The sequence below is a fragment of the Polypterus senegalus genome, chromosome 16, assembly GCF_016835505.1.
Source record: "Polypterus senegalus isolate Bchr_013 chromosome 16, ASM1683550v1, whole genome shotgun sequence".
In the NCBI taxonomy this organism is placed as follows: Eukaryota; Metazoa; Chordata; class Cladistia; order Polypteriformes; family Polypteridae; genus Polypterus; species Polypterus senegalus.
The window spans coordinates 42,856,327-42,883,250 of record NC_053169.1 but is presented as its reverse complement, the minus strand read 5'-3'; the positions used below and the strand labels follow the sequence as shown (position 1 = coordinate 42,883,250).

Genomic DNA, 26,924 nt, shown 5'->3' with positions numbered 1-26,924 from the left:
CCACCTTTTTCACAGATTCTTGGTACTGTTTTCTCAAGGCCGTCGTGGGTTAGGGTTAAGGTTAGCGCAGTTATGATAAACCCCCTTTGTCTAACTATATTCTGCTTATTATCCTTTTCTTTCTGTGATTTGGTTTCATTAGTGGTTATGTTCTGTCATGGCTTGTAATAACAGACTAATGTACACTCAAATCACATGATTATTTGTTCCTAAACAATGCCTACTTTTCATCTTTTACATTCTGTGTTGTTATTTTAAACAGCCAACAGAGTGAAATTCATGCTGATTTGATTTCTGAAAATATGCCATCCGTGTTTATGAGTAATCCTAATGATAATGAAAAGAAACTAGAACTAATACTTTTATCAGAGATTCTTGTTACTAGAGAATTTAAATAAAATATTTTTAATGAATAAAGATCAGCAAGATGAAAGGGAAGGTCTACAGGACGGTAGTGAGACTAGCTATGTTATATGGGTTGGAGACGGTGGCACTGACCAGAAAGCAGGAGACAGAACTGGAGGTATCAGAGTTAAAGATGCTAAGATTTACATTGGGTGTGACGAGGAAGGACAGGATTAGAAATGAGGGTCAGCTCAAGTTGGACAGTTGGGAGACAAAGTCAGAGAGGCGAGATTTCATTGGTTTGGACATGTGCAGAGAAGAGATGCTGGGTATATTGGGAGAAAGATGCTAAGGATAGAGCTGCCAGGTAAGAGGAAAAGAAGAAGGCCTAAGGGAAGGTTTACGGATGTGGTAAGAGAGGACATGCAGGTGATGGGTGTAACAGAACAAAATGCAGATGACAGAAAGATATGGAAAAAGATGATCCATTGTGGCAACACCAAACGGGAGCAGCTGAAAGAAGATGAAGATTTTTAATGAATAAATTATCATTTTCACAATTTAATACAAGCACATACATAAATGAAGTTGTAACAATGGATTATTAAAAGGAAAAAGACTGAAGGTAACTAAAGGGTTAACTAAACCTAGCTTAAACCTTGGTCACGTGAGACTTTCGCCTTATCACTAGGAGCCACCAAGATAGTTGCTAAGGTTAAAATGAAGTAGATGTTTAATGAACATCTTAAAAAGCTAGGACAAACTAGTGAGAACGTCCAAACACCTCTATTATAAAGTGGTGATGAGATCATTGAGAAAACCTATAGGACACCCCTATTAATGAAGCAATGTTTAGAATGATGGAAGAATCAACATGTATACGAAATTACTGATGGCTGAAGTTGCTTGGTTAAGATGACAGAATTCTGCATATTAAGAGTCAGAAGATGTGATGTATTAGATAAGGTAAAGGTAATAGGAATGTATTAAAGGGAATTAATTGTTTTATTGATAGCTCTCTCCATGTACTGAGACATTTGTGCATATCTATGTGCAAATAAAGAATCATTCTGCATTTTCTTCTGGACTCCAAGAATGATTTATTTGAATATAGTGGAAATTTTTGTCCACAACATTTACAACACTTACTGGAAATAAGAAATGGTCTGCTTGCAGCTTCCATCATGGGTAGAGTTTTGTGTTGTTGTATATGATGCACAATGAGTGGCAGTGCAGTGAAAAAGCACATGAGTTTCATTGTACTTTGTACAAATAACAATAAACCACAACTATACTGATTACACTCTATTGTATTTGTAATACATTTTTTTAAAGAGCCAAGAAACCTCCTGCCCATTGCACTTTCTGTGGTGTATTATGTGAACGCAGGACAGAAAAATAGTTTAAAATGAAAAAGACGCATTGTGTGATAAAGCAGATTGAAACTCTACAAAGCAATGATGCAATTATTTAATGCACAATGAGTCACACTTTCTGAGCATATGGTAATAAAAAAACTGAGGATAACATTTTTGAGTGAGTAATCTTATTGATACTCACTGACACCAATCAATCCATAAATACATGGGGAGAAAACGCACATTCCGTGTAGACCCTGGCACTGTAAGTCAGAAATGACAGTTCTGTGCTACCATTCTGCCAATGTTAAAAAATCTGTACTAAACTTATTAAACCTTAAACTGATTAAACATAGGTGATTTGGTGTTCCTAAATTGTTCTTAGTGTCCTTATTTTGGAGGATCACAGTGAATGCAGGTTATCATTCCAGTCTTTCTTCATTAGTACCTACTGTAATTACTACTGTTAATGAAATAGACTTCTTTGCCTTAATTTTAAATAATTTGCTTTTAAGGCTTAATTGTTTCTTTTTTCTTTAATTATCTGTCAAACAATGCAATACAGAGCGAGTCAACACATGACAACCTAATCTGATTTGCACTTGCACAACACAACGTCTGTTCTAACAAAATATCAGAAAAGAAAAAAAGATGAAGGTCTGAGAAATACTAATCTGCTCTGCTCCACAAACCATTTCGATGGTGCCCTCAGAAAAAACAAAATCAGCACTTCTGGAAATGTCTAGTGTGGCAAAATAGAGCACCAACAAGACTTGGTTTCTTGTTAAGAAACAGATGTAAGCTAAATTGATTGGAATCTGAGGCCCCCAGCTCAGCAAATCATCTGTTGGTTTATTTTGCATCTCATTTATGGTTTGGCTGCCTAGGAATGAAAAAGAAACAAGAAGTGTCAGCCTTAAAAAGCAAGTCAATTAAAATTAAATAAAAAGAAGCTGACCCTAAGCCTAACTCTACCCTTGCCCCTAACACTAATACAGCACAATGGCTTGTGGGTAGTTCGAATACATGCAGCACAGCACACTGCCATTAGTCTAGTTCAGTGCTTGCCAAACTCGATCCTGGGGACCCACTGTGGCTGCAGGTTTTTGTTCCAACCAGCTTCTGTTTTTAATTGGACTCCTGGGCTAATTAAGTGAACTGTTATTTCTGAATTCTGTGTTTTGGGAACAATATAAAAATTAGAAAACTAAGTTTGGTAAAAAAATATTAACTATATATATATATATATATATATATATATATATATATATACATTAAAATGTACCAATGAGTTATATGGGAATAATGTATTTTTTAACTATATTTTCATATTGATTTTTATTCTCCTTTTTCAGGTATTCTAATTGTTTAATTAATTCATTAATTACTAATTAGTGGGTGTGACGCTAAAGTAATTGCAGCCTTTGATTATTCAGTGCTATTTGCCAGGGTGTCTGCTCTACTCATTTTTAATTGTCATTAATAAGATACAACAAGAGAGTTAATATTTAAATCTATAGCAAAAACAGAAATATTTCTAAATGTGTTATAAATGTAAAAATCATGCTGCTGTGCTTTTCTGAATGTAGAATAAGAGAAAAAAATACCAGCTAATTAAATGAGATCAGTGTTATCAGTTGTTGTCACTGATCATGAATCTGGTTGGAACAAAAACCTGCAACCACAGTGGGTCCCCAGGAATGAGTTTGAAACCCCTGGTCTAGTTGAAGCCAAGGTCAAATGAACACATGCTGCAGGATTGCACCATTGTTAAATTTCAGCAAATTTCACTCCCTCTGCCCAAAGAAATCTCACTACAGCGCATTGTTCAACAACAGTGCAATCCCACAGCCAAGCATCCATGTTCATTTGACCTTCACTTAAACTAGACTAGCAGTAGAGTACTGTGCTATGCTTGTTTGAACTACCCATAAGCCATTGATTCTAAAGGTTTTTTATTGGGACAGCTTCTATCCATTGCAAATTACCTTTACTTTTTGATATAGCCTAGTAATTAAGAAAATTGCATTAAAGAAAACATGCAACCACTGTGACCCACCAGCATCTGAGTTTGACACCCATGATTTACATTATTCAGCCTTCTTGGACACAGCGATTGAATTCTAGAAACGTTTTCATCAATAAACTGTAAAGTGAGTACTCACATGAGGAGTGGCAGAGATACCTGATGAGAGATGTGATTGTAGTGGCAGTCTGCCTATTTGGTGAATCATTATTGGTATTTTCTGCTAGTAATTAAATGTTGATAAAATGTTTGGTTGCTCACCAAACACCCTTAAGGGAAAAACCAATAATTAACTTTGTAGTTATGCCTCATTTAAGCCAAGGCTGTAAACTCTTGACAAAGAGATTTATTATTGGTGGTAATCGAGGCTTGGTCGAATGGAAAGATCTCAGATTTTCCAATAGATAGTGAAAGTGTCCCACAAATACCTCGCAGACACCTCTTCTCAAACTAACTTCAGATCTGACTTCTGGAAAAAATCCCAAAACTCTTACTCTATAATCTCAGTAGTTCTGCCAAATGAAGGCAAATGAGGCTGAAAGGTGCTTGACATATTTCATAGCAGTAGCCCTGGTACTCATTATTGTACACCCACAGTGAAGTAAGCCATAAAGTTAAAGAAACAACTTTCTTTTCAGTGTTAGTAGGAGACTATTTCTAGTTGCCTGAGCAGTAGCAGCAGACCAAGGCCACTGGTTTGGTTTGAAAAGAACTAGGAGAGGTCACAGAAACTGCCTATTTGTGCAATCTGAAAGAGGCAATGGCAAACCATTCTACAAATCAGAAAGGGCATGGCAGGTGAGGTGCTGCTCTGGTTGTTCTTAGCAAAGTTTGGGAAATAAAAATTTTAATGGAGAATATCATTGAGGTTTGGAAGAAGTCTTGGAGTAAGTCAACTCACCCTCAACCTCATGAACCATCTTACAGGAAGGACTTCTTTTTTGTGGTAGTTGAGAGGTTCCAAGTTAGAAGGCAGCAGGGATATTTGAGATATGAGTAGAAAAACTGAAGCCCTGGTAGGATAATCTTGGTTAATGTGTGTCTTTAGCATTTGATAATGTAGAAAATACCAGAAGATTCTGACATTGATGTAGTTGCCTCACTATTTAGATATAACAGAGTGTATTTCACACTTATTTGCATCCCTTGTAAAGAATATATCAAGGTGCTAAAATGGACACCACTGCTGTAGGTGAGCCTCACTTCCAGGTACAGGACATGGTCCATCAAACAGTGGAAAAACTGTTTCTCCATGGGTAGATTGCAGATATTTTAAGAAAAAAGAATTATGTCCACATGTTGGAGCTAAGTTTAATCCTTTTAAAATGACTGTAAGTCATGTGAGTCAAATCTGTACTATCTGTATATGATTTATTTTGTCCTCCTTTTGATTTTGATGCCTGAGATGCACCGTCAAGGTTTATGGCTAGTTGTAATAAGACTGGAGTGAGAGCACCTACGTGTTTAACAACATGGTCATCTTCTGGAAAAGAGTGATTTGCTCTTTTCAGGCGAAGCAGGGCAGCTGCCCTAGTTGGTGGTGCTATAGATTTAAATGCTTTGTGGCCTATTTCATGAATATTGTCGCAAATATGGATGGCTGCAGAATTGTGAGACAGTGCTCATAAAGCGAGAGCTAAGTCAATCCATATCTAATACCTAGCTTATGGCCACTAGCTTTGGGTAGAGGCCAAAAGAACAAAACTATGTTTAGATACAGCCAAACCATGATTTCTGTGAAGAATTGCTAGGCTTAATCTGTATGTCTAGGTGAGAATTTTAGCAATCCATGAATATCCATGGAGTAAAATTGCCATACCTCTGGAAAAATTGGAAACAGTTGAAGTAGTTTAGGGAGGATGGCAACTTAGTGGAAACCCAGCACTTGATAGATTGTTTATATTTTTTCTAATGAAAAGGGACTCACTTGCTATTTTCCAGGAGGCGCTTTTTAGGTATAAATAGGTCCACACATCTTGTTGCTACTATTATTTTCACTAGGAGAGGTCAATGGAAATCAGTGTACAGTAATATGTGTGCGTAAGACATGATATATTTAAAGCATCATTAACCACTTATGCATGACCACCAAACTTTAAAGTTATTTGTGAATGATGTAATAAGCCCACAAGTCAAACAAATCCATAATTGTATTGTATTGTTTTGCCTTCTTTTATTATTGAAATATGCGATTTGCACATGTGCACCCCAAGACGAGCAGAGTCTCACAGCTGAGTTTGTCTGCTTTTATCAAATATTCCACCTACATCAAGCTGCACATATTTAAAGGCTCATTACAATTGGATAGCTGGGGTTCAGAGCATTTTAATGATGTATAGATGTCTATGATTGGTCATTTGTACTACATGTCACAAATGTGCGCAAACGACAATAGATATAATGAATATGTAACAACTCACCTTTCCGCACTGTTGTGAATCATTATGCACAAAATATGACTTAGATTCAGAGCAAAGTTTTGACTTTATGTTTAATGAAGGACTCAATGCTACACTTGATTTGTAAGTACTAGCTTAGTATCACTTTTAAGTGTCGCACTGTGCAGTTTTACAGTTCAAGCATCATTGTTTCCATTACCATACCCTGAGGCTTCCTGGTGCCTGTTCTCCTTAAGTTAGTTTTCTGAGCAGTACTCTTTCAATTTCAACTTAGACCATAGGCAATGTTTCTTAGCATGAGTAATGGTTATGCTTTACTTGTGCCTCTTGAACTTTCATGCAAGAAACTCCCCTTTCACTCCCCCGACTGATCAAGTGCCACTGTATCACAGTGCTCGCATGGCTGTGTCATGAGCATATGAGAACAAAAGAAAGAAAATGAAAAAAAAAAACAGTTACTTGCTCATGCAATATTATCATGCTCCCATCCACTCTCTTCACCGAATGGATAGACAGAATTGTGCAGATTTTTTTTTTTTATACCATTTCTAATCGTGCTTGCTTCACCCCTGGCTCCCCCACCAAGGCCACACTCTTGGGAAGGGAGAAACGAAAGGGAAATAAAATCGAAAGAGTGGCCCTGGGGTCAGGGAGGTTGAAGGAAGCACGATTAGAAATAGGATAAAAAGTCTTGCAGGGCAGTGTCAATCCTTTTGATGGTGTTGTTGGGAAAAAGTGTAGGGTGGATTATACTGTTAACAAGTCTCATATGCTCACGAGCTAGCGATGGCCTCTAGTGACTCAAAAGTGGATAAGGAACACTGGCTTAGGATGTGTGTGTTTGTATGACTAGCTCTGTGCTCAGCAGTGCCTGGACTACCAGCCAAGGCATTGTCTTCACCCTCGCAACTCAGCACTGCAAGAAGCCGGTATGGAAATGTATGTATGTACTTAGTTTATTCCAGCCATGTAATGCAAGAAAAAAGGAACAAGAAAAACAAATCAGTAACACACTGAACTTGTGTAGGGAAACTGCAGCAGAAGGCAGTAGATGATGGGCGAATTGCAGCACAAAAACCGCAAACTACTGTACAACTTATCAGCTTCCTCAGTGTCGAGTGGTGAACAAAATTGTTTCAAGGACTGACATGAAAATTATTTTTGAAAGTAAATGTTTGCATGAGTACTTAATTATACATAGTTACAAATTGTTTGCTTGCTGTTTCAGAGTGATATATATATATATAACGTGTTTGTGTGTATGCTGTATGTATATATATTTTTTTCAAACAATATATATAACTGCAACTGCAGTACTTGTTTTGAGAGATTGTTTAGGTACAAGAGACTAAATGTGTCCAAATAGGAGGACACCTTATGCCAAACAGTATAACTTTGCAATGATATGGATGATGACAACTAAACTTGGTATATGATAGATAACAGATTGGGCACCCAAAGAAACTTGATTCCAGGGTTGTACATCATTTTTTGGGGAAAAATCCCTAAAGCATCATTTTTTGTATTTTATGTAGTTGATATTAGTGTAAATAAAAGTTTTTAATGATATAAATTCTTTCTTTTAAAAAATTTGTAGTGTTGTACTCGCTACTCTTCAGCCATTTGCAGCTTCTTTATTATAACAAAGCAGTAATAGTCATTTATTTTTTATGTATGTAATTTAGGTGCTATAATGCCAAAAACCAGTACATAATGGTTAAAGGTTTCACTATATAGCGCAAAACATTTTAAATACCTTGTGTTTTTATTTGACTAGAAAAATAAAATACAATTATTCTTTACTGCATTGTCATTATTTGATTACAAGACATCTTTGTGAATCAAGACAAGAGATATGTGTTACAAAAAACTGATAGTTGACTTGCAGTTAAAAGCAACGTCCTTCTGTCCTTTTATTATATTTGCTGAGCCTTTAAAAACTATACATTTTATTATAGGATCGCACAGTTTTGAAATAGGATGGAGGTAATCACAAAGTCAATTATCTATTGAGTCAGTTTTATAGGAAGATAAAACAGCAGTGATGTGTCTTTTAGGAACCTAATAAATCCACCTTTATTTCTGCAGAGAAAATTAAATGTGTAATCTAGCACACATATATCAGGCCAAGCAATCTGCAGCCAGAAATGTTCTTTGTATATTCCTTCTACAAATAGTGCACATTATCTATAAATTTTAATACTCTTAGTGAAAAATCACTAATCCTTGTGTACTATTCAGATAAAGATTTTTAAGTGCTCAAATTCAGAATGCCCTATACATCACATTTTTTGTACAAAGTTTTACTGCTGCAGTTTTGTCTTAATGTAGAAGAGTTTGGGAAAAACATGTTTTACTGTAGATTCTATCTACAGTATCTATCTATCTTACTATCTATCTATCTATCTATCTATCTGGACTCTACCTTCAGGACATTAACATTGCTGTTTAAAAGACATCCCTGTCTAGCTGTGGCTTTACGCTTGAGGTTGTTGTCTTGCTGAAAAGCAAACCTTCTCCCAAGGTGCAGGCCTTCCTCCAGGATTTCCCTTCAGTTTGCAGCATTCATTGAATCCTCTACCCTCATCTATCATTACATTTCATTTTTAGACAGACAGGCAGGCAGACAGGGCAGAAGGGGCACTAATAGATACTTCTCAAGGGCAAAGAGGAATTGTGTAGAATCTGCTCGGGAAGAACATACAGTACACTCGCTGTTTCTTTTACATGTCAGCTTCACACTAATCCCTTTAGCAAACCCAGATGTTTCACACAATCCAAATGGTAATTTCTATCTAGTAAAGCATATTCACTGCATGTAAAATTATTTTCAGCTACAGGCATTTGAAAAAGTAAGTACATCACATGAAATGTTTTCTCTTTTTGAACATATGTAGACATATTAAAATCTGATCTACAGTAACATATATAACTGTGGTTTTATTGAAAAAAACAATGAAAATTTCACTTTAACAACGTACCATTTCTTCCTGTGGAAAAAGTAGGCTGGCATTGCACCCTTTGGCCAAAACAACCTTAAGTAGACATTTCTTATCATCTGTTTTTATCCTCTGACATCGACTGGAGCACAGTGTTTGTCTCTCCTCCATGAAGAATCATTTCAGCTGTGTGATATTTACATGAACAGTTTATTTCAAACTCCTAAAATCTTGAATTGGCCATTCCATTAACCTCTGTTTCTGTCTTTTCATCCATTCCTTAATGGATTTAATGTTATGTTTGAGCTTCGATCTTCTAATGGATGGTCTCACATTATCTTCAAGCACTCCTTGACACAGCAAAGAATACAAAGAGGATTCTATAATGTTGAGCTGCCCAAACTCTGATACAGTCTCAAGCCATAACATCTCCACCACTTTGCTTTACAGTTGGTATTCAGCTCTTAAGGTCGAATACTGTTGTTGGATTTTGCAAACATGTCTTCTAGTACTATGGTTAAATACCACTATCTTTGCTGTCTGCCCAGAGCACATTGCTCCAGAAGTTCTGGTCTGTGCCTAAATATTCATTGTCAAAGCTTAATCTTGTCCTGGTGTTCTTTCTAATGGTAGACTTGTGCACTTGTGAAACTAGTAATGACAAGAGCAACCTGCAGGTTGAATGATGAAATTTTGGGGTCCTTAAAGACTACTTTCAGCATCTCTCTGCTTTGCTTTTGAGCTGAACTTGCTTGTTTGGACTGGCAGGTCAAGTTTGCAGTTGTTTGAAATCTTCTCCACTCGCATATGATATTCCAGACAGTGGAATGGCTGATTTCAAAAAGTTTGAAGATCTTTTTAGATCTCATCCCAGACTCATAAGCATCATTAACTTTCTTTCTAAAGTCTTCATTGAGCAATTCGATCTAGCCATGGCGATAACACACACTTCAACAACTAAATGTCTCAGGTTTAAATAAGACAGGATCCTCTCTAATGATGTTTTAAACATCAAAGGGGATCAAAGGGGTCGGGCTCATGAAGGTCTTCAGCCATTGGTTTGAGCCCAGACGTGACATCACAGGGGCTGGAGACAGCAAAGTCTCCTTCCATAGGCTCAGTCCCGAAAGTGACATCAAGAGGGCATGGTGGAATCTCCCGTGAATGGTCTACAGGAAAGGGAGAAAAAGAGTCAGTGCCCTTACTCAAGCCCTTTAACTGCCTCCCATGTGCACGTGTGTGACAATGTCCACATATATTACAAAAGAAAAAATGTTTTCACAAGACTGTACATTCAGCTAGACTGCCATTATCCATAAAATTTAAACATTTTATATCAGATTTACTGCTATATTCAATAAGCAGCATTTTAATGTCCAAAAAAACATTTCCATTAAAATAAAAATTCAGGTTTAGTTTAAAAAAGAGCCACACCAGTACACGTACTGAATAAATAATTTTTAAAAAATGAAACCATTTTCCACTCGTCACTAATACTTACATTTATATTTATTTGATTAGTGAATGCTTTTTTTCCAAAGTGACTTACAACAGAGGTTAACATAATCAAGTACCATCAGCTCTGGTGGCTGTTTGGGAAAAAGTGTTACAGGACAAGGGTACGAAACTAACTTCCACAGATAGAACATTAAAACTTTAGAAGGATTTAGATAAGAACAGATTGTTCATCCCAACAAAGCTCACCAGACTAAAACACTCACCAGTCCAAACAATTAGAATTCTCAGGTTTACAAAACCTAACATCTATCACTAAGACAGAAATTCACCAAACAAAAGGGTCTTCACACACTTCTTAAACACATTGAGGGAGCCAGAGTTTCAAATGGAGGCAGGCAGCGCATTCCAACAGCCAGCAGCTACACATAAAAAGAATCTGGACTGAGATTTGATACCACACAAAGGTGGCATCATCAGATGACTTCCACCAGCAGATCTGAGTGGTCAAGAAGGAGCAACACCCAGAAGTGCTGTAGGTGCTCGCTGACCTACTTTCGGCTGCCCTTTTGGTCTGGCTGCGCTCATGTCCAGATGGGCTCGTTCAACAGGAATGAGCTCCAGTGTTCCAAAATTGTGGCCCCAATGCCACCCATGGGGGTTGCCACCAAGTGTCCCGGGGGATGTAGCGTGAATCCCATGGCTGCTCTCCCGGATCTAGAGTCAAAGGGGCGTCCCAGCCGGGCATGGGTCCTGGCTGTCCGTCACAATATACAGTCATATGAAAAAGCCCCAAGCCCAGTCCAGTTAATTTTATGTCTCACCTCACACACATATACATTCATATAAAAAAGTGTGGGAACCCCTCTTAATTCTTTGGATTTTTGTTTATCATTGGCTGAGCTTTCAAAGTAGCAACTTCCTTTTAATATATGACATGCCTTATGGAAACAATATTATTTCAGCAGTAACATTAAGTTTATTGGATTAACAGAAAATATGCAATATGCATCATAACAGAATTAGACAGGAGCACAAATTTGGGCACCCCAAAAGAGATATGACATCAATACTTAGTTGAGCCTCCTTTTGCAAACATAACAACCTCTAGACACCTCCTATAGCCTTTGATGAGTGTCTGGATTCTAGAGGTATTTTTGACCATTCTTCCATAAAAAATTTCTCCAGTTCAGTTAAATTTGATGGCTGCCAAACATGAACAGCCTGCTTCAAACCGTCCCATAGATTTTCCAAGATATTCAAGTTAGGGGACTGTGACGGCCATTCCAGAACATTGTACTTTTCCCTCTGCATGAATGCCTTTGTAGATTTCGAACTGTGTTTTGGGTTATTGTCTTGTTAAAATATCCAACCCCTGTGTAACTTCAACTTAGTGAACATTATCCTGAAGAATTTGTTGATACTGGGTTGAATTCATCCGACCCTCGACTTTAACAAGGGCCCCAGTCCCTGAACTAGCCACACAGCCCCACAGCAATGATGGAACCTCCACCAAATTTGACAGTAGGTAGCAGGTGTTTTTCTTGGAATGCGGTGTTCTTCTTCCACCATGCAAAGCACTTTTTGTTATGACCAAATAACTCAATTTTGATCTCGTCAGTCCAAAGCACTTTGTTCCAGAATTAATCTGGCTTGTCTAAATGAGCATTTGCACACAACAAGAGAATCTGTTTGTGGCATGAGTGTAGAAAGGGCTTCTTAGTCATCACCCTGCCATACAGATGTACTTTGTGCCAATTGCCCTGAATTGTAGAAAGATGTACAGATACACCATCTGCAGCAAGATGTTCTTGCAGGTCTTTGGAGGTGATCTGTGGATTGTCTGTAACCAGTCTCACAAACCTGTGCATATGCCGCTCCTGTATTTTTCTTAGCCTGCCAGACCTGGGTTTAACAGCAACTGTGCCTGTGGCCTTCCATTTCCTTATTACATTCCTTACGGTTTTATCTTGGTAGAGTAATATATTTTGCTCTACTTTCCCCTATTGTATTATTAATAAAATAAACATTTATCAAGTTATATGCAAAATCTCACATCACAACACTCCACCCTGATGAATGTTTTGTACAATGTCTTTAAATTGTTTAAAGAGTCTGATGCATAACTTGTGCATTGATTTGCAGTATTTGCTCTCCCAGTGTTAAAAGTCGCGTGTGACCATTTGTCCATTACATATTTTCTTTATTTCAAAGATAATCTGAAGAACTTGGAAGTGCTCCTGATGACTTGTATCTGCTCCAGCTTGCTTCAGCTGTTTCTTTAGCTTTCTGCAGTCTTCATATGTCATCAGATTTGGAGGTTCAAAATGAGACAAGTCCACACCTTCCACTAAACTAGCCCACTGAAAATTAAGTCTTTTGTGTGAATTTTTAATCTGTACTTGTTCTCTGTCTAACTGCTAATTAGACCCCTGTCCCAAACTATCTGTTTAAGCATATGCACCTGTACAGTTAATATAAAAATTTGAAAGGTAACATACCACAGGTGCCAGTACAACCACTTTTGCCCAAGTGAGAGCACATGTGCCACTGCATTAAACTGTTCACAAACCAACATCTGTGGCCTCTCTTCACACATTTGGGGTTGATTTAGTTGCCTCTTGTGCTTTCCTACCCATGGTGCAACTCTTGACTGCCATCAGCCTTTACCAGTATAGGCTGGCATCACCACCATGAGACATCAAAGCTATGCAACTCTCATCATTCCCCCTGTAGGCCAACCCTAGAGTTGTTTGCTCACCATATATATACTCATTGTGCTAAACACCTTGAATCAAAATTGGCCCACTGGTCCTGTGTTTGTACCACAGCTAACAACCTCAGCAGGGCTTCCGTATTTTCTCAATTAGACTATACCTAAACATCAAAGTCCATATGACTTGCAAATGTACCAGCTGCACCCGCTCTCCTGAAAAGTTCACCAATTTGCTCAGTATACCACTCTTTAATAATAGTATTAATTATCCCAGTTAATTAATTAATACCCAGAATGTGTACTTTATGAGCCCAAAAGTAATCCCCTTATTTTGGCACTCCTAACTGGTTTGTTCAGTTTCCACCCCTTGGAATATAATTTTTCTGCAGTAATGAACAAACCTTTCCTTTTAAACTATAGCTATTGTGACTAGTCCTATTATTGCATGACTTGTGGACTTGTTACTCACCTAAACCCCAATAAGTGTCTTTTTCTTGCTGTCTCTTGAGTTCTTCTTCACGTCTTTATCTTTGTCTTTAGTCTTTGCATGTTTTCGTTTCCTCTTTCTTTTTGTTCATTCCGCTATGTTGGCAGGTCTGCAAAATGGAAGGTGACAAAGCAGTTTCTGTTCATCTCATCTTCTTCTTACTGTTTGTTAACCTGGTGCCAACACTCAAACTTTGCTTCCATGTATTCATTGGAACAGCTTGGCCACACTTCCACTCTGGTCCAATGTGCTAATGGTAACCCAATCTCCTGGATGGATTTTACTCTGCTAATTGCCTTCACTATTTATTACCTGCACCAACCCAAAGTCCATAAAAACCTAGCAATAGAAGTAGCACTATTGCAAAAGGCCAGAAAATTGAAACATATATAATTATTTTTCCTTTCCTGTCTTCCTGCGCTACCCTTCTATTTTTTTTATTGCCTGTGTGTCCTTTTTATTGTATGGTAACTGCTACCTAAAAGTGTGGGCTAAAACCTCTCCAGAATACAAGTGCCAGATCCAGCATCTCTCCTAAAACTGACCTGTGCTCTTTACTAAAGACCAGCTCACTTTTCTCCATTTTATTGCATGGAGATTGATAGGCTGTCTTTGAACAACTGGTCAGTCAGGTTTCAAATCACTGAACCTAAGTGTGTGTGCTTTTTAATTACTGCTGGCCCTAGCACAGCTGTTAGGACTTTTGCACCCCTGTGCATTCCTGGCTTCCTGCCTGAGCTTGTAAAACTTCCTGCTCCCCCATCCTTTGTTCTTTGGCTTGTCTTGGTTCATTCAAACCAACTCCTAAACTGGTGCACTTTTTTCCCAACTCAGTTATTCTTGCACTAGTACTTTCCATTGTTCTTTGTTTTAATTCCACACTTTGTTTACTCGGTACCAATATGCCATTATCCATTTCATGCCCTCTAGCCAACAACTGCCATTCACACAAACCAGCTTCTCTGCCTTCTATCTGATCTCTTTGTCCTAAATCAGATTTCAGTGCAGCACTGGTTACCATTACTAACAGTGGTGAAATATCTATCGGTGTAGCATGTTCTTTAAATACTGGGTAGACCTCACAATCACCTGGAGATTGTGGTGCAATGGAGAATAATGGAACGAAACACCCTTGCTGTTTTCCCTTCCTTTCATCTCTCTCCTTTTTCTTACACTCACATTCCCACTATTTATCTGAGCACTCATCTGTCTGATGTAAGTCACCCACCCAGGTTTTAGGGTTCCAGTCCGATCTGGTTACTATTGCCCTAACTTTCACCATTCTACTTTAGCAGTCGTTGTTCTACATGCTAACACTTCACAATTTTCACACCAACAGTTACATCTTTCAAAACTCTCACACAACATTCCATTTTCACTGTCATTCACTTTGCTATTTTCTTCCTCATCGTGATCTTCCTTAGGGTGCAAAACATGGTTACCCCAAAATCCTGCCGGACTACGCCAATTGTTTTATCTTGGTAGAGTAATATGTTTTGCTCTACTTTCCCCTATTGTATTATTAATATGTAGCCTTAGAATGCCAAATCTCACAGACTTACCACTCTTTATAAGGTATTATTGTATATAACTTATCCCCACCTACCCTTCTATATCTATAACCTCAGGCAATTAGATGTAGTAAAAAGACAAGCAGGAGTTAAGTTACACATAAAATAATGTATTACTGATAATATTTATAAATAATAACAGAATGCAAAGTACATTTGAATATTGGCAACCATACAACCTGATTAAATGATGATGTATAGTTCAGGTGGCACACAGACTTGTAGTTACTTAAAATGTCTCTAGTTAAGGCATAATTGGTGCTCAGCATTCAGCCAACTTGTCTGTTCAATATGGCTGCCAAACTGTGCTCTCCATTGTGTTGTCTACTTCATCAGATGTTAGTAACAGAGATGCTTCTTCATCATATGTTGGTTAGCAAGCAAGAGAGACAGAGTGAGATAAAGCAAGCAAATTTCTGGGTTTTCTGTCCAACCCCTACAGCCAATAGGACATCATGGTACTTAAAGGCCTCTGAGACAAGCCAATTCCAAACAGCCATACCTCAGACCAATGGGGGAAATAGAACATCTTAACACCTACCCACAAACCACTTGAAACACTTTAGCAGAGAAATACTCACCCTCCCCCAACTCTGTCATAAAATTCAAAGAGACTCAGTCGTAAATGGGTTAAACACTAAATTACGTTGCTTTGCCTAAATTACAAATAAAGACATACAAAATATTTATCAAGTTATATGCAAAATCTCATATCACAACACAGTTGAAACGAACAGTTTAAACCTCTGAGAAAGCTTTTTGTAGCCTTCCCCTAAACCATGATTCTGAACAATCTTTGTTTTCAGATTTCTTGAGAGTTGCTGTCACTCTTCAGAGGAGAGTCAAAGGGAAGCACAACTTGCAACTGACCACCTTAAATATCTTTTCTCATGATTGGACACACCTATCTATGAAGTTCAAGGCTTAATGAACTAATCCAACCAATTTAGTGTTGCAAGTATTGAGTCATTACATGCATTCAAATCTGCAAAATTACAAGGGGACCCAAATTTATGCACAGCCAATTTTTCACATTTGATTTAATTTTATACAACTAAATACTGCTTCACTAAAAATCTTTGTTCGGAAAACACCCCAGTACTCAGATGTTCCTAGGAAATGAAAGATATACCACTGTTATCTTTTTTGTTGAAAGTAGAGTAAATTATTATGCAGGCTGAGAGGGGAGGGTCCCAAACTTTTTCATATGACTGCATATATATACTGTATATACTAGGGGATTCCTGCCTGCTTGCTTCACTCCCCAGCCACTTCGCGTCTCTGCCGCTCGTGTTATGAAGAGGGTTACTGCACACTTGCCAAGGAAACGCGATCGCTCCTCCAAAACCCCTCTTAAACAGTGATACAATGGGAAACAAATACAGTTTTTTTTTACCTCCACTTTGCTCGATCAGCTGCTGGCTTGCTTCTGCATCTTGCGCGGCACTTCAAATATTTAAAAGCCTGTTCAGCAGCTGTCCTCCACTTTGTCTTTTATTTCTGGACCCGGGCGTGCTTAAATCTTTTGGCACAAAGTACTGTCTCACGGGAGGTGAGTTCCTGATATTTTTTAATTTACAATTTAAAAATAGAATAAGACTCTGAAAATCTAACAACATCACATTAAAGTTTGATATATTCTGAAAACAATGATACCAAACATATATACAGGTATATACATAGGTTTTATAATAAGCCCGATTTAAAGTGTGACAAAAAAACATGACATAAAAATGTCACCGTTGCACTTTTAGGCTTAGGATTTTATATAGAGAGAGTGGAGGCGCTAACCCATTGGCTACTCTGTAGGCAAGCATCATGGATTTGAAATTTAATAGGCACTACTACAGGGAGTCAGTGTAGTGATCTGAAAAGAGGAGTGACATGTGCCCACCTTGGCTGGTTGAACACCAGATATGCTAATGCATTTTTTAATAATCTGTATAAACTTGATGAACCATGGCAGTTATCCTGCCAGCAGAGAGTTGCAGAAGTCCAGATATGACAAGACCAAAGCCTGGACTGAGAGTTAGCATCATTTTCTGTCAGATACATTCTGATCTGATTGTACAGACTAATTCCAACCATCACAATGTCTTGTAGGAAGACATGTTTTTTATTGTTTGACTGACCAAAAAATGGTTTATGTGAAAATATTCCCAAAACATATGACCTAGCAATGCAGGCACTTGCTGACATCTTGCCCTGGATACTTTTAAAATAATTTTCAATTAGATATATATCAGTGATTAATCATTTGTATTTGAATTATGGTATGCTTCGGTCATATTAAACTAGAATGTATTTTATCAATGGCTGAATTCCATTCCTTTTCTGAAATTTTAATTAAGAGACCCCTTTCTCATGATTCCCTAATATCATCAAGCTACTTAATTTTAATATTCTGGAGATGCTGTCTTTGTCCAAACAAGCCAGAGTCACCTCAGGAACAGATACAGGTGAAAGAAGAGAGAATTTGGATATGGTGTTTTTAATTAAGTTTTTGATTTGTATGTAAAAGAAACAGTGTGTCATTGAAAAATTATATTTGGAGCACATTTGCTCAAAAGATGTGAATACATTATTAATATGGAGATGTATAAATATCATAATCCCTAACTTTTCCATAGATTATATATGGCATAGGTTAAAACAGTGGTTCCCAGCCTTGGTCCTGAAGACTCACTGTGGCTGCAGTTTTTTATTCCAGCCAAATTCGCAATTAGTGATAATAATTTATCTCATTTATTTAGATGGTCTTTTTTCCCTTCTCTTATTCTGCCTTTAGAAAAGCACAGCAGGATGATTTTTACATTTATAAGGCATTTAGAAATATTTCTACTTTTGCTTTAAATGCTTACCTCTCTTTTGTTGTTGTCCTATTGTTTTGTTATTGTTTTGTGCAGTTTGCACCATTCATTGTATTCAAATAATGATAAATAAAATAAACAACTGACAGCCAGGTAAACAGCATTGAATGATGAAAGGCTGCAACAACTTTAGCGTCAGACCCGCTAATTAGTAGATAAATTAAACAATCAGAACACCTGGAAAAGTAAAATGAAAATCAGGCTGAAAATTGTTAAAATGTTAAATATATTTATAAGGGCATATATATACTGTATACTGTATATCCCCTTTTAAGTGCTTAGTACATTTTAATAAAAATTTATCAAACTTGGTTTTGTTATTTCTCCATTGACTCCAAAACACAAAAACTGAGGAAAAAAACAGCTTACTTCATTGGGCTAGGAGTCCAATTAAAAACAGAAATTGGTTGGAACAAAAACCTACAGCCACAGTGGGTCTCCAGCACTGAGTTTGGGAAGCACTGGGTTAAAGAGTGCTACAATAGTTGATGAATGTGTATTCTGTGCCATAGAATACACCCTAAGATAGCATTCCACATGTTTAATAAAAGGTGGACCACTGGATTTCTGGTAAATTGAGGATTACTTTAACTGGAGCACAAAGCAAAGCATACAAAGAAAATTTAGAACAAGATTTCCTCGGCACGGCTAACCAAATGAAACATTTACACATCTCTCAAATGGCTGTGGATTAAAAATCACTCCTAACATCTTAAGAGTTGGAGCAAAACCAGAAAGGGTAAAAGTGTGCCATGAAAAACTGGTTGTAATGTTGTATACCACACTACTTGCGTAAAGACTTATTTCACTCAAAAGGAAGAATACAAACCCACAATCTTCCTTAACCTTAATTGGAAAATTATGTTTATTATGTCAAATGAGAAAAAAAAATCAGATTAACTTTAGAAGGATCTATTGAGAATTTTTCCAGAACTCTGCAAGAACTCATTAATATAATTGTAACATAAGCACAAATAGCCTTTGCTGAACCATTCTATTTCAGTTGGTCGTGTATAGAGACCAGTTTTAGATAGGGCTTCTTAGTTGTATAGATTTTTCAGTCAGGTGGTGGTGGACTGCCAAGTTTTATGAAGTGGTGTCATTGAAACATACTGTTGTAGTTTCTACATTGTTTTAATGTGATTGGCTTGTATTTTAGATAGATAGATAGATAGATAGATAGATAGAACTTTATCTGTCCCCAGGGGAAAATCAAGCATTTTGAGGGTAGCACGGGCGTTTGCAACATTAAAATTCAATTATACACTTTGCCCTGAATTAAATTTACCAGTGGAATCCAGTGATCTCCTTTTTTTAGTTCTCATTTTTATTCACTTTCAATGGAATGCACATGCAAAGTATGTATTCAGTCTCTCATAACAATTCTGCTCATATTGACAGGATAGGCACACAGGGAGTCTACGTTTGAATACTTAAAGACTGTCAGTCAAATTAATGGGGATTCCTCGTGCACACTCAGAACACATTTTTCATAAACGGCTTCTTTCTCCATGCTATACCCCTTTAAATTACCTTCAGTCTATAGTCATACATTTTCATAGGTGAGTCTACTGATCAGGATGGATTTTAGAATTGAAAGGCATTCAACCTGCTGAGAGGGTTTATTTAATAGCTGCCTGACCTCTGGCATCTTACCAGATCATACAAAAATGACACCCTTGTGATCTCTGGGTTAAGATAATGTGTAGCAGTAATGTAAAGAAAAGTAGCACCAGTGTGACCATAATATGTTAGTCCCAATTTTTAAGGTACTTACCACCATTTAATTTGGTTGTCCATCAACTATCATGTTTAAAAATCAATTTTTATTTAAATATAATTTCCTTTTGTGTAGTTATTTCAATGAATCTTTTTTATTATTTCTGGCAGGGATATTTCCAAGACAAGCATTAGCGTTCTACCAACTAGCATGTTGACGAAGATTAGAAGACTTAGTGCCACCTCAGCTTATAATCTTAAGAAGTTGCCAAATATGGACATTTTTTCCAGTTTGACTGAAGCTAACCTGACGTATCCCAGTCACTGTTGTGCCTTTGCAACCAGTAAGAAAAACCAGTGAGTAGTAATACTTCATCTGACTTTGACTTTGCTTGTTTAATTCAGACAACACTAGGGTTAAATATAAGGCCATAAAAAGCATAAAGCACAGCCATTTTTTTTTAAGATCAGGTGTCTTTATTTTTGCCATGTTTTTACATTGAAGTTCTGATGAAATGGCTGCCACATAAATAAGCTGTTGCATCACAGATATCTTCAGCTGCTGGTAGGCACAAACGTCTTGGGATAAAAATAGTGAAAGCTATCTTGAAACTAAAAAAAAATAAAATTGTAGAAACAATGTCCACACTGTTTAGCCTTCATTAGGTAAAATGTATAAGTTAGAGAAGGGAGGAAAGAAAACAAAGTTATAGTTCATGGAAAGTGTGGAAGGTCAGAATGGCTTCAGAAAGAAACCATTAAAGAAGATAAAAGATGTGATTACAGGGTTAGTCAGTTTTTAAGTGATGACAGAATGCGGGAGCCCAATTTAATTTTATTAAAGTTACCTTTTTGTTTGTTTTAATCATTCTGTCAGATGATATTATTTTGCAAGAGTTGGGTAAATAGGATCCTCACGCTTTGTTGTGATAAATGGCCTGTTGTTGCTGTAATTCTAATATTTTTGTGTTCTAATGTGTGTGCCTGTGATAGCAAGAAGTGAAAAGGAGGAATGATTACTATCATAAGCCAGAAAAGGTCCTTCTGTTGTTCATTCATTTATTTTCCACACCCTTATTTAAGACAGGGATGTAGGGAGCCATTGTATATTCCATTTATTCCAGTATTATCCAGTGCAAAGCGGGTACAAACATTTTGGTAGGTCCTTAGCAGGACACAATCATTAAACAACTTCATACTCTTGTGATTTAGGATGGTTTAAAGACAGTTAAATAAACAAATGGATATTTTAAACCACATTTTTCTTTTGTTAAGGTTAAGATGTAGTAGATCAGTAAATGTGAGATACAGTATACGATATGTAATTTGATGACTATACCTAAGTGTGCTTATGTTAAATTTGTTGTTTGGGAGCTTTTGTATAATGAGTATTGCTGGTGTCCTTATGTTTCATGTTTGTGCTGATGGACTGTTTACATGAACTTCACCAAATCACATTTCTTCCAGCCGATGTCATTACGGCAATAAAGTAAAGTGAACAACTCAGACTCAGCGCTACTTAATTGATTAATGAGAAGCATCAACTTGATAGTCAATGTTTTTGTAGAACCTATTAAAAAACCATGATGTCTCAAGGTTAAATATTGTATTTCCAAAATTAAAAAAAGCAGTTTTAAAGTTGATTTTGGGAAACTGTGTGTCCCTAATGAGGTCAGTGCAGTCTACAAATGATTGAAATAGTACATGGCTGTATGGCTGTATTCCCAGGCAAATGATGAATATTTGAAAAATATGCTGTAGTTAAAATGAAAACATTGAACTCATAACTCATCTCTGATTCATACTAGAAGATATTTATGTCTTTATTGATCGATTGATTGATTTACTTTATTTAGATCAACCAGACATTCCTTGTGCAGCATCAGTAATATCAGCGAAGGAGAACCTCACTGGTATAATGAGTTCTGCAGAGAAAAGACTAAAGTCATTTGTTCTCCAAAACCAGATGCCTTTAATCCATGTGAAGATATTATGGGAAATATTTTTCTACGGATTCTCATTTGGATAATCAGCATTCTCGCCATCTTGGGAAACTTTGCTGTATTAATTGTGCTGCTAACAAGTCGATACAAGCTCACCGTGCCCCGTTTCCTGATGTGTAATTTGGCTTTTGCAGACCTGATCATGGGAATCTACCTGCTACTGATTGCATCTGTGGATATCCATACCAAATCTCAGTACTACAACTATGGAATAGATTGGCAGACTGGTGCTGGGTGTAGCACAGCAGGGTTTCTCACAGTCTTTGCCAGCGAATTCTCAGTTTTCACCTTGACTGTTATCACATTGGAAAGATGGCATACCATCACCTATGCAATGCAGCTTGAGAGAAAGGTCCGTCTTCGTCACGCCTTGGCCATCATGATCGGTGGCTGGATTTTTGCTGTCATCATAGCCTTGCTCCCACTCATTGGTGTCAGCAGTTACATGAAAGTCAGCATCTGTTTGCCAATGGACATAGAGTCCTTACACTCTCAAGCATACATTGTGTTTATACTTTTGCTCAATGTCATTGCATTTATCACCATTTGCATTTGCTACTTAAAAATCTACTTTACTGTCCGAAATCCAAATTTCAACTCTTCAAACAGTGATATGAGAATTGCCAAACGTATGGCCATCTTGATCTTCACAGATTTTCTTTGCATGTCTCCGATCTCCTTTTTCGCTATCTCTGCCTCCTTCAAGGTACCACTGATCACAGTCACACATTCCAAAGTGCTGCTAGTCCTATTTTATCCCATCAACTCTTGTGCCAATCCATTCTTTTATGCCATCTTTACAAAGACATTTAAGAGAGATTTTTTTATTTTAATGAGCAGATTTGGGTGTTGTAAAATGCAAGCACAGATATATCGAACTGAAACATCTTCAGTTTATAATTCCAATACCAGAAATGGAGTCTGTACCTCATCTCCCAATACAAGTGATATCACCTTATATTCATTAGTTTCTGTTACTCCGCCACACTGACAGCTAACTGCTGACTGCCTCTACTCCAGGGACATTATTGGGTATTTGTCTCCTAAAAAAGTTAATATTGTTCCAAACTAACTGACTAGTAAATAGCAGTGACTGCACTGAATCCTAATAAAGTAGGGTAGAACATTTTTCTGGGAGTTCTGAAAATCCCAGGTAATTGGTCATGTAAGTAATAAATCCATACAAGGAATAAAATCATAAAACAATAACTGTTTTGCCATTATAGAGTGCTGTCAGTAATCCAGTAACAGTAAGGTTGAAAGGAGAAGAATAAATATAGGTAGTCAGAGGTCTAAAGTGGCGTCTTCTTGAGTCTGGTCTTTAAGGCCAGCGATTTTTGTCAAATGTCACTGCATTGTGCACAGTATAGCACCATCCATTTATCCATTTCCAAATCAATTCTCAGTCTCGGGGACAGGACACGTCTGTTGCCAAGTAGCTGGAGACTCCACCAGCACAGATGAAAGCCATAAACAGCACTGTTATGCAAGAAACCATTTCAGAAAATGCTGGTTAACAGAGTTTACCCATGTGATACTGTATTCATTTATTTTACACTGAAATGTCACTGTTAAGATTTTTGCATATTTTTGATTTTATAGTAAAGTATTTTTTTGCATTAGTTGCTCTTCACAGCTAAAAAAAAGATAATTTTTTACATGCAAAATCTTTTTCAATAAAAACATCAAAGTTTTCTTTTTTGTGCTGATTTTAAAAATATGAACTGCTAGCTTTCTCCCATGGCTCAGCCCATGTAGTAGTGAAACAGGACAAAATTTTTAAAAATCAATAAAAAAATTTTTTAAATGTAATTCTGTTCAAACGTTGGCACTGCATCTGATTGTGTTCAGTTCTGATGGGAGAGCATCCCCCACATGGGAAGAAAAGTACAAGGTTATGATAACTCTGGCAATCAGCAGCTACCCTCTAAAACACATGTAGCTCTGTATCTCTCTCTCAAAAATGTCAAACATTACTCCTTAACAATCTGTGGATGATAGTGTCTGTTGAACAAACAGGTATCGCTAGCTAAGTGGAATCAATGTACACTTCAACATCTGGCGAGAGGTAGAATGATTTGAATGGAGGTTGGCATGTGAATGAGGAGGGCCTCACCCACATCCCCTCAGCCCACAGTGTCTCTCTCGGATTCGCACAAATAAATCAGTGCCACAACCGAACTGTGATACTTAGTTTGATGAGAGAAGTCACAAAATCAACCGGAATGTTCAAGCAAATTATAGAAAAAAAACCTGCTCTAAATCCGTTAAGTAGTTCTTTTGTGAAATGCAGACAGACATACAGTCAGATAGACATACGTTGGATTTTTTATATATATATATATATATATATATATATATATATATACACAATATATAAATGTAAGGATTTTCAAACATGCTTTTGTGAACAATGTGTTTGGCATCTCCTACCCCAAAATTCATATACTGTACATCAGAGCTTGGGTGCTCAGCCCATGGAAGGTTGCAAAGGCTGCTGGTTTTCATTGTAATTTTTGCCTTTAATTAAAATGCTTACTTTGTTGTTTTTTAATAAATATAGAATGTATACAAAGCAATGCTATATGATGTAGCCAGAAGGCCCACAGAGGTCCTTTTCATTTGAAGTATCTATATATATAATTCACTAAGGCAAGACAACCATGGAAAGCACGCCGGAAGGGGCGTGGATTCACTAAGCCGACAAGTGAGACACCTATGGCGCACGCAGGAAGGAGCCACCAACTCAAAGACCATTGGATATGACGACAACTGGCAGGGCCACGCCCACCAACTCGGACGTGACGACACAGAAAAAATGCTGTCATTTATATTCATCTGTCATAGAGGCCACATGCAGTGTTGGTCAGGTTAATGTTACGTACCTCCGAGCTACATTGACTGTTCATAGAGGCATGTTTCTCGCGGAGGTGAATCGCCATATGCAGCGTGTGAAATGGTTTGCGAGGGGTATCCCATGGGATCCTTAAAACAATCCTTTACAACTGAGGTTAAAGCACAATGAAGTAAGCAGTCTTTAAAAACCGAGTTTTCGGTTACGACGCACGACCGCGTGCACCATAGCAAACTGTTTTACACGCTACATACAGCTATTCACATCTGCGACAAACATGTGTCTTCTTAGATGCTCCTGCAGGAACACGGAAGACATTTCCCTGCCCACCAACACTCCTTTTTCACTGGCCGGCGTCTACCCTCGCTCTCTAGGCATTCACTCTGCCTGCCCATTTGCCCGGACGCAAAAACTCACCGACCACCCAGTTAGTCCCTATAGTCTGTGCTAAGAGTCCATATGCACATCTGAGCCACGCGGCGTTTGTTATGCTGCGGGTTCACTATTGTGTTGTATTTTGCTCTCTCCAGAGTTCCATCTTTTCATTCACTTACTGTTGTATTCTCGCACCAACCCGTTTTAGACAACCGTGTCTTTCCAGAAGTGTTTAGCATTCAATAAATAATTATGCATGAGATTGAGCGTGTGTCTAACCGGCGCAGAGAGGCGTGGGTAAGCCGTTGAGCCCCATTCAGGCTGCAAACCGTGGAATTCCCACTAAGTGCGACTCATACGGTCCCACTGGTTGCGTCCCTACCCTTTGTACACACCCCCCTCCCACCTCGCTACTACCGTGGTCGGGTGTCTTGGTGGATTATATATAGAAAAGCAGCCAAAACCGCACAGAGCAATGAAATGTCTACATAAGTCACAGGTGCATCTAGACTGTGTAAAGACGACGACTTAAGTGACGAGTTGGAGGTGGGCACATGAGCGGGCAGTGCATACTGAACGAGAAATCAGCAGACTAGCATGATGGAGGGAGCTGAATGGACGTCCTTCTCATCTCCTCCCGTTCCACACTGAGCGCCGTGCACCCCCATTCCTCCGTCTGGCAGGAGAAGGCACGATGACGTCCACCAGTTTTCAGTCACGGACGATTGTGTGTTGGTTCGTTCCGTGCATTGTTACAATGTTGCTTTTCTTGCTGATTTATTACATTACCGATTTTTCAAATGTTAATTTTCTCCCTGTGCTTAAAAATTATTAAAAAACCGGCCTGATTATGCAGCGTATGGTACGCCGCGGGTTGGCTAGTATTAGTTATTACTTTCTGTATATAACTCTTATTTTTTTTTCTAAATAGTTTGCTCTATCAGGCTTGGGTACTAACAGCAGTGAATGGTCAACTGTGTAGTGTAATGGTTTCATTAAATTAAAAATGTTTGACTAAAGAGTGCCTGGCAAGTATCCCAGACAAGTAGATTGCAGTTCTGCTGACCATAATTCTTTAAAACTAAAAACCGTGACACTTTAGTTTGGATACTACAAAAATGCATCAATTATTCGCTTACTCTTAACTAACAAGACCTTAACTGAGACTTCTTTTGGTGTTAATAACACTTACAAAGCATCAGTAAAGTATTCATTCATCTGTGCAATGGGATCTACTAAAATAATTTCACTTTGGAGTATTCAGAGGTGCCTTAAGTGGGACACATATCTCTTGATATTACACACTTAATTAAAAAAACTGCAAATCCTTCATATTATCAAGTAATTTTACAAAGGGTCTTATTATGCCACACTGCACAGAGATGAATAACCCATCTGCTGACGTTTTATAAAAGTAATGAAGACCAAAAAAAGCCTCGGTTAAGGTCAGTAATTAAGTGAGAGATGCATTCTTGCAGTACCTAAACTAAAGTTTTACCTTAAAAGTCTTAGCAAAACCAGGATGTGTTTGATAATGCAGCCTGGCTGCAATGAAAATCTGCCTGGCAAAGTGGTCATCATCTATGTGGGGTTGGCACATTTGCATGGATTTATGGTGTGTGTGTTAGGTCAAGCAAATCAGTGAGAGTGTGGATGTGTACGTGAGTGAACCCTGAAATGGCTGTTTACACCTTGCACCCAGTGTTATTGGGGCAGGTGCCAGACTCCCATGATCCTCAGTTGGGTTATGAGAGTTTTATGAATGTTACATTACAATAAAAACCTGAGCGTCTTGCAGCCTTCCAAG

At 37.7% G+C, this 26,924-nt stretch overlaps 1 protein-coding gene across 3 annotated transcripts in view; it reads left to right on the top strand.

Annotated features, from left to right (window-relative positions):
* The window catches only part of fshr (follicle stimulating hormone receptor), a 163,999-nt gene extending 140,585 nt beyond the window's left edge, over positions 1-23,414 (top strand). For all 3 annotated transcript variants that reach the window (XM_039738684.1, XM_039738683.1, XM_039738685.1), the window contains 2 exons: positions 20,057-20,242; positions 21,742-23,414. In XM_039738684.1, the coding sequence (XP_039594618.1) occupies positions 20,057-20,242; positions 21,742-22,879 (1,324 nt within the window). In that variant the 3' untranslated portion in view covers positions 22,880-23,414. The remainder of the gene's footprint in view (positions 1-20,056; positions 20,243-21,741) is intronic.
* Positions 23,415-26,924: the final 3,510 nt, after the last annotated feature.